This window comes from Filicampus tigris, chromosome 22 (genome assembly GCF_054856515.1).
Source record: "Filicampus tigris isolate MCC_2025a chromosome 22, RoL_Ftig_1.0, whole genome shotgun sequence".
NCBI lineage: Eukaryota > Metazoa > Chordata > Actinopteri > Syngnathiformes > Syngnathidae > Filicampus > Filicampus tigris.
In genome coordinates, this window is record NC_141238.1 from 2,029,442 (window position 1) to 2,038,421 (window position 8,980).

The 8,980-nt window shown below is 45.7% G+C and overlaps 2 protein-coding genes across 5 annotated transcripts in view; one reads left to right on the forward strand and one right to left on the reverse strand.

Annotated features, from left to right (window-relative positions):
• Nucleotides 1–7,797, reverse strand: part of mtpn (myotrophin) — an 83,005-nt gene extending 75,208 nt beyond the window's left edge. For both annotated transcript variants that reach the window (XM_086021808.1, XM_086021807.1), the window contains exons 1-3: nucleotides 7,685–7,797; nucleotides 7,505–7,553; nucleotides 7,148–7,215 (exon numbers count right to left, since the gene is read on the reverse strand). The gene's annotated coding sequence lies outside the window, so the exon portion shown is untranslated. The remainder of the gene's footprint in view (nucleotides 1–7,147; nucleotides 7,216–7,504; nucleotides 7,554–7,684) is intronic.
• The window catches only part of chrm2a (cholinergic receptor, muscarinic 2a), a 39,930-nt gene extending 32,041 nt beyond the window's left edge, over nucleotides 1–7,889 (forward strand). For all 3 annotated transcript variants that reach the window (XM_086021797.1, XM_086021798.1, XM_086021799.1), the window contains one exon: nucleotides 3,434–7,889. In XM_086021797.1, coding sequence (XP_085877923.1) covers nucleotides 3,477–4,976 — 1,500 coding nt within the window. In that variant the 5' untranslated portion in view covers nucleotides 3,434–3,476 and the 3' untranslated portion in view covers nucleotides 4,977–7,889. The remainder of the gene's footprint in view (nucleotides 1–3,433) is intronic.
• The last annotated feature ends 1,091 nt before the right edge of the window (nucleotides 7,890–8,980 follow it).

Genomic DNA, 8,980 nt, shown 5'->3' on the forward strand with positions numbered 1-8,980 from the left:
CGGTCGGCGGCGTCGCTGGAAATAAAGCCGACGGAACGTTAATCCTTGACCGACGGCGCATCAAGTCAAGCCGCGTTGTGACAGCACCCACTTAGGCGACGTTCCCGAAGCCCGCAACTCGTTTAGCCCCCCTGCCGAGAGATTAGCGGAGGGATAATGCAACACCTGTCAGGATTTGATCCCCCACTTACGTCCTGCTTACAGGAGATATGTTTGACACCTTTGGCAAAAACTCATTTGCCAAACTTCAGCTGTTGAAATTAGATATTCACTGATCTGTGATGCAACAATTGCAGACCTTAAAGAACCTCGCCTCTGATAGAAAACACACGCCAGCCTACTGGTGCCAAACATGATTAATCACACTTGTTGTCAGGCTTGAGCACTGTTCTGCGGCCAGTATAGAAATAGCTCCGCAGTAGGAGTCCATTTCTTAGCACTGAGGTTTAATCCACAGACAAGTGGATACCATACAGTACCAAAAAGGTGCAGATAAGTAAAAGTCAACTGTCAGGGTGAGATAGAAGCAGAACCTTTGAGGGAGGACTTGCCTTTGTACCGCTGAAATATGCGTATGCGTTTTCCTGAACTTTCTGAGTTTTGGGTAGACTACAAGATAATTTCTGCACTCTTGATGATAATACTCCCAGCTAACGGTTTGCAGAGATGATCCCAAGATCGGGAATTCAAGTGACATGGCCACTGAAGCACAATCTTTGAGGGTACCACCCCAGTAACAAGACATTATTGCCCTAAAAGCTACTTTTTTCATGCGAGTTGGGTAAAGTAGGCATGTACTTATGTTCACCAGAGCAGAATCTAGACAAATGTATCCTGCAGAGCTAATTACTGGATTCTAAGGTATCCGTTTGTCCTCTTTCCGGGGATGCTCACAAGCTGCAAAAGTCAAGTGTCAAAGCCTCGCCTTTTGGCTGGAGGATTATGTTCTAAAAGGGAACAGGAAATGAGCAATCTGCCGCAACAACATCCACCGTCTGGATGAGCAATCACTCAAGCAGCACTGTGGACTTTAGTTGTATACATTGGCTCAGGGTTTGCATTGTTTTATTCACAGATGTTTACAAGATAGCACAATGTGCAAAATGACATGATCTATAAGTGTTCCTCAAAGTGTAGTCCGTGGGCTGCCGGTGGTCCCTGTATTATCTGGCCTAAGCTCTTATGGAAAGCCCTGTTTTCGATGTGGTTCTGGAAGTCGAAGTGCGGAGTTGCAAATTAGCGCTGATATCCGATCTTAGGTCGATGCATGGTCACCATCTAGTCTTTTGAGACAGACAGTATATGGCGAAAGATGAAACTGAACCCTCTGCATGTAATCTGGGATTAGGAAGAGTAATGTGAAAAAGTGAAGTAACCTGAGTCATTTGTGTGTCAATGTAGCTATTGTTACAGTACATCAAGGAAAGGATGTCCGCAGATTTGATAGCTCTCAATGACTTCCAATTGTTCATGCAATGTCAATTCGTTTTAAACTGGTTTCCTCTTTCTTCTCCGGGTGATTTGTAGAAAGACAAATCTTGAGTGCATCCCGTCCTCTCCACATCCCAGCTGTGCAGCCGCAATCACGGCTTTTGCATTCAAGTCATGCTCGTCAGCAAATGGCAAATAAACGCCGGCCTAGCCCTTGATGGAGAGCGCCGCCAATGATGGAAATGCAAACGCTAGGGATGGGGGGAGCGAGGCACAGGTGCCCCCGGGATTTATCTGGGATCCGCAGATGTAAAGTGTGAACCCAGAGCACGGGAGAAGCGTCCAAGTGGGCCGCTTTAAACGCACAGCTGCCACGCTCACAAATCACACCGCGTGCTCGACGCGGGCGTCAAACGCCACCTGTTGCGTGTCGCCGGCAAAAAGCGCTGACCCATTAAAGCGGCTTCAAATTAAAAAGGCAAGGCCGGCTTTGTCATTTCACTGCTCTCGCTCTCTGCTCACCTGTGTAAAGCACAAATCGCGGGGGGTAAAGGTGGCTGTGAAAGGGCGAGCTTGGCCTTTTTGTGCTCCCCAAAGGACAAAGCAATTTTCGGCTCGAGTGAGCAAACTGCAGGTCGGAACAAGGGACGATATGGAAAGCTCATTTATTTGCACGGCGGCGTCCAGCAGGCTAATACCTGAGACAAAAGAAGCCATTTAAGCATCTGCGTGAGGTATTTCTGCTTGAAAGGAGGCTGGCACTAGCATTATGTTCATCAGTCAAAGGGTGTGATCATTGGCGTCAGCGTTCTGATGAGGTTGGGGCGGACGCGCGGTAGGGGAGCCCAATGATTGATAGCTACGCTAAGATAAGTCACCGCACATCTCCCCAGGCGACCGCTCTCTCAGCATGCTGGAGAGTCGACGGCAAGGAAGAAAAAAAACACTTTCCATTCGGGCACCTTAGGGACATGTGGAGATGTTTCAGGCTGTCAAAGCAGGACGAGGGAGTGTCCACAGCGACACCAGATGGATTTGTTTGGACTCTTGTGCAAGTGTCCGAGATCTCAGGTGCGTCGAGGCTTCGGCGGAGGACAAAGAGCAGCCGCCTTTGGGATTGCGCTGTGACCATCAGAACTGCCTCTCTAATCCACTGGGCGGGAAACAAGTGTGTCCCGTTTGTATTGCTGCGTTTTGCCGGCGTAAATCGGCAGTGTTAAACATTTTATGGGGATTAGGTCAGCTTAGCTCCATGCCCCAATGCCACCACTGGGGATTTCTGGCGTTGCAGATAAGTGAATGTTCACAACTGTGCACTCAAATACAGCGCAATCACTTACGTCACTCATTGTAGTAATTAGGGCCAGTGGATTTTGTGCCAACCACGATCAAGTGGAGAAAATTCCGCCCCTGAAGCCAGTTTAACAGGGCTGCATGAAATTTGGTTGGTATTTTTCCTCTGGATAGCTGAATATTAATTCATCTTAAATAGGTTTAAAATAAAAATTGAGATCTCGATATCAACAGATACAAGATACTTGTATTGTGCTAAACATTTCAGCCATATCGACCAGCCCCACGTTGGATGTTGTGGGACTGTCCTCGTTGGCTCGCTTCTACAACATCATTTGGACATGGGGGACAGAGTCTCTGGATTGGCAGACAGTGGCGGTGGTCGCCTTTTTTAAGGAGGGGGACCGGAGCGTGTGTTCCAAACTTGACCTTGTTCGTATCTTTCAATACATTCTTTTTCTAACATTCAAATGTCATATTTCTGAATATTTTCCTGAGATCTGCAGGCGCCTTGACAGCACGATTTATTAAAACGACATAACAATGGAAAGCGCTGCCTCGACAATTGTTACCCTCGAGGTTATCAAACAGATGTTTAGGCAGCATGTCGGCTTTGTCGAATATTAATGCGCTAACGTGACAGCACTTTTCATTTCAAAGGGTATAAATATCTTTTTCATCACAAATTCTCTTTTGTGCTCCTCCGCAGGTTCCGTGTGAGTAGGAGGTGTCGACGAGCAGGAGCCGATGCCATGGATGCACTGAATTTCAGCTACTGGAACGCCTCAGAAGGCAACGACACCGACGCGGCAGAGGAGCGCGAGGGCAACTACAAGACTGTGGAGGTGGTGTTCATCGTGCTGGTCGCCGGTTCCCTCAGCCTGGTCACGGTGATTGGCAACATCCTGGTAATGCTCTCCATAAAGGTCAACAGGAACCTGCAGACTGTCAACAATTACTTCCTCTTCAGCCTGGCGTGTGCCGACCTCATTATTGGACTCTGCTCAATGAACTTGTACACAGTCTACATCGTCATCGGGTACTGGCCCCTGGGCCCGGTGGTTTGCGACTTGTGGCTGGCGCTGGACTACGTGGTCAGCAACGCGTCCGTCATGAATTTGCTCATCATAAGCTTTGACAGGTACTTCTGTGTCACTAAGCCGCTAAGCTACCCTGTAAAAAGAACCACCAAGATGGCGGGCATGATGATCGCTGCCGCCTGGGTCCTGTCCTTCATCCTGTGGGCGCCAGCCATCCTCTTTTGGCAGTTCATCGTGGGCGGGCGGACAGTGCCGGAGAAGGAGTGCTACATTCAGTTCTTCTCAAACGCAGCAGTCACTTTTGGCACGGCCATCGCCGCCTTTTACTTGCCCGTAATCATCATGATTCAGCTCTACTGGCAGATCTCCAGGGCGAGCAAGAGCCGCGTCAGGAAGGATAATCGCAAGCCATCGGGGGGCAACGCAGAGCCTTTGTCTCCCGCCAAGCGCAGGAACAAACCCAACAACAACAACATACCGACCGATAACATAGCAGCCTCCCAGAGCCAGAACAGGGAGGACAGCGGCAACCAGCACGATGGCAGGATGCAGAACGGCAAAGCGCCTACCTCCACCACAGCTGAGGGTGAAACCGAGGGGGACGACACGGCAAGGGAGAGCTGCGCTGCCGCCGAGGAGAAGGAGAGCTCCAATGACTCCACCTCGGGGAGCGCGGCCGCTTCCAACGTGAAGGACGAGGAGACGGCGCCTTCCGCCGCCAATTCTGCCCCCGAACCTGACCGCCCGCTGCCCCGCCAGCGCGCCAAAGCCGGCGTCTCCAAGCTGACCTGCATCAAGATCAAGGCCAAATCCCCCAAGGGCGACTGCTACACGCCGTCAAATGCCACGGTGGAGATTGTGCCGGCCTCTGAGCGGCAGAACCACGTGGCCCGCAAGATTGTGAAGATGACCAAACAGCCGCCCACCAAGAAGAAGAAGGCGGCCCCGTCACGAGAAAAGAAGGTGACGCGCACCATCATGGCCATCCTGGTAGCCTTTGTGGCCACGTGGACACCTTACAACGTAATGGTGCTGATCAACACTTTTTGCTCCAGCTGCGTCCCCAACACGGTGTGGACGCTGGGCTACTGGCTGTGCTACATCAACAGCACCATCAACCCCGCCTGTTACGCCCTGTGCAACGTCACCTTCAAAAAGACATTCAAGCACCTACTGCTCTGCCAGTACAAGAACATTCGCTCCGCTAGGTAGACATTTCCAAGAATGTGGCGTTGTGTGAATGACCGTTCATCCTACCATGTCTCACAATCAACTATTTTTCCATGACGTCACACGTACTTATGGGTGGAAAAAATTCAAGTGACCTCCAATGCCACCACTAGTAAACAAACAATTCAAATATCATTTGACTAAGGTAGAGTAGTTCAGAACTGCATGGGGAAAAACAAAAGGCTTCTCTAGCACACACGTTTTTGTCATCGTTTCAGTTTAAGTCCGTGGTAGTCACTTGCGTTCTGCCCCCCAGAAGTACTCTGGCGCCGATTGTTTACAAACATTGTGAAATGTCATATAAGCAATCGTAGCATCAGTAGGCTATGAGACAGGCTACAACATTTTAGTGCTCCACAACGGGACAACAGGGCTCCCTGAATTTACAAACCTCACACGTTTTAGGTTCAGCGACAACACCTGTAGATAACTGTACAAAGCGGCTTTGTGTTCACCGTGAATCTTTTCCATTGATCTCATCATACACAAACACTGGAGATATTTTATTTCATTTGGCTTTTGTTTAGCTTCCTGTCTGCAACCACACTGCTACATTGTACTCATGTGGCGATTTTTGCACATGTCTATAGTTTTTTTTTTTCTTCCCAGTTCTTAAAAATTAGACAAAACACATCGATTGTTCATCCCGGCTTTCTGCTCACTCGGCTTGTTTTTGACAGAATTATGTTTGCTGACGCCAGCTACTAATGTGTGCTGTCACCTTAGGAATCTCGACAGCATCTAACGGGTAGCTAAAGCTCAGAGCTAATTAGTGTTTTGTTTTGGAGTGTGAGGATCAATGAATGCGTGTGTGAGTGTATAGTGTGCGCGTGCGTGCTGATGCGCGGCTGTGGGCTCCAAGTGTGGAGTTAACTTCGGATCACACCTTAAACGGTTCGTGATTTAAAAAGGGCTACTTTCTTGTCTTTAACGTCATATGGTCACGTAAGCATCATGTTAGCATTTTGTGTACAATACCCTCAAACACAAAAAAGTTCTTCATAGGATGGCCACCGAGCTGATCAAGAGTGTAATCAACGGAGCTGGGCATCGCGTTCCGTCCTGCATATCTAATCGGCCATGTGGTCCCGGTCTATCCCTTGTCGGCGACAGCCAATCGGCGTCGAGAATGTAATCTCCACGTCACTTGCGGGCGCCGGATGAGCAGACACGCCGCCAAACAAAGTAAAAAATAGCAAATAAAAACTACAGACACACACACAGCGTGGTGATCGGTGAAATAAAAACAATATTGGGCAAATGTCATTGCGTTTATGCGACCGCAAAGTACACAACACTGTTTTATTCTTCCTTACTGGGCCGCGTGTCAGGAGTCCGGCACCTGCATGTTTTTTTTTTAATTGTCTTCACTGTTAACACAACATATTGAATATTTCAAGCATTTGTTACCAATCCTTCCTTTAAAACACATAGAAAAATTGTTGAACAAACAATTTACTGGCTTCTGATTTCAAAATATAGTTATCCATCAATTAGTTGTGTATAAGGCGATCATACATTCACACAGGTTAACAGTGATAACGGCCCTCTGAGTGAAATCAGAACTACGATGTGGCCCGTGACAAAAATGGGTTTGACATCCCCGTTTTGGGCACTTCAACACTTTTTTGGACATACATTAACGATAATACAGTTTAAAATTCACATAATACAGTTTAGTTAGCATGTACTTTTACACAATATGTCTGGAAAGCATGTATTGTCTGGTTTTATGCTGCCCCCTAATGCAGAGGCAGTAAATAAAATGTGATTAATTTAATCAAAAAGTAACATTACTCCACTTACCAGGAGGCATTATTCTGCCCTTTTTCCCCCTCTTCATGGACATCTCTTCTCATAATGTGGCTAGAAAGCACAGTTACATAACTGTGCTGCCACCTACAGGTGTGGAGGACATTAGAAAAACTACTTTTGGGGGAACTCATGGCTTAAGTGGTAGAAAAGTGACAAGTAACAACTCTAGTGTTTCCTTTTATTAGATTTTAAAGAACCCAATAATTCCCAAAAGGTAGGAAAAATCTGAAGGTAAATGGTGGGGAACTGGAATAAAAGTGACAATACTAGACAGCATGTCTACCAAAATCTGATTAATTTAGTCAAAAAGGTGACGGCATTAATATTATTCCACTTACCAGAAGGGTCGCTTTGTCTTTTTATCCACCTCATGATTTCTTTGAGACTCTGGTTTTCATTGCTGGCCCTAGAGGTGTGGAGGAGGACCACATAAAAACAACTTTCGATGGGAATTGATGGGAAACTGGTAGAAGTAATAAATAAATATATAAATAAATAATTCCAAGAAACCAATCTTGGGAGAATATCTTTATTAATCTTCAACTAACCTTTATTTGTTTCATGTAGTGACGATTTGGGTGAGAAATGGGGATAAACTGGTCCATAAGTGTCAAATCTAGCCAAAATGCCATTTTCCTCAGAAAATGTCATTCACTGAATCAAGGGCATGACAAAAGTAACATTATTCCACTTACCAAAGGGGTATTTGTGTCTTTTTATCCACGTAACTGCCCTTTCGAGTTCCTTTAGAAACCAAAAATAAAGTTTGCATAGTTTAGCTAGCATAGCATTTCCCTTACAACGTGGCTGAAGCACATTTTCTTAAACGTGATTAATTACACAAAGGTGGTGACTATATAACATATTACACTTACCAGAAAGCTAATTTCGGCCTTTTTTCCACTCTTTGCGGACAAACTTCACTGTTGGAACATGTCGAGTTTAGCCGGCATGTACATGTGCTCACAATTATTGGTGGAAAGTACACGTTTCTGGCCACGTGCTGCCCCCTAGCGGCGTGGAAGACACCAGTAAAAAAATGACTGACGGGAAATTCGTCGTATTAAATGTTTTAGAAATAATACATTAAATACAAAGATATTGCCTTTGTTATCCACGAATAATTGACATGGTTGGATAGTTTTTTTTTAATTTAAAATCAACATTTAGATTAAAAAAAAAATAAAAAGAAAATAGATACATTGCCTTAAAATCTGATATTGAAATTGCTCGATATTGATTAGAGAGAGAAATGAATTGGAGAGAAAAATGAATTGGGTCAGAATTGGAATTGTCAGTCAGTTGAGCAATCGACCATATTTGCTTTGCATCACCAATGTGAACATCCAAGCGAAGCACTCCATTGCAGGGATTCCGGAATATCCTCGTCGTTATTCCACATCGTCACCATCGTTGTCTTCGTTGTGCCGTCAGAGCTAATCGGGCTCCCCTTCACACGGCTTTCGTCAAAGGGCTAGAATCCTCCCACGCTGGGGAAAAGACGAGACGCAAAGAAATTTTGCGGAATGGGCGGGAAATAATATAATATAAAAAAAATATCGCCAGATTGTACAGAGCAATTTCAAAAGTGCCTTAGCCGGAATGACATAATGGAAATTGCTCTTTGTGTGCTTAAATGCGAATGTGTTAGCTCTGAGCTACAGCTACTTTCATTTAACAACTGACACATTTGTGTCTGGGTGTGTGTGTGTGTGTGTGTGAGAGAGAGAGACCTGAGATTCCAAACAGGCTTCCAAAGACACCCCTCCATACGTGCAACATTTCACACACATTTTATAATCAGTGTATAAAATGTGCTGTTGCAAACTGTACAGAAACTTTGTGCATTAAAATGGTTTATTTGTTGTTGTTTTTTAATTTTAATAATAATGTGTATTTCTGTGTGCATGATTTGCAGTGTTGTGCGGGTGGATGCCGTAAACGGACAAAAAAAACAACATTTGGCCCCACCGCCAGCTGGATTTTTCGTTTGTAGATGTTTTTGTGTGTGTGACTTGTGGAAAAAATACATTTTGCTCTGTAAATATAAATATAAATATATATAAATCTATATGACATATACGTAAGAATTGGAAATGTACATACGCGTGTTTCATAGCTTCCCGAATGCCTCCACTTTTGCCCGCCCCTCCTCTACAGCCCCCCTTGTA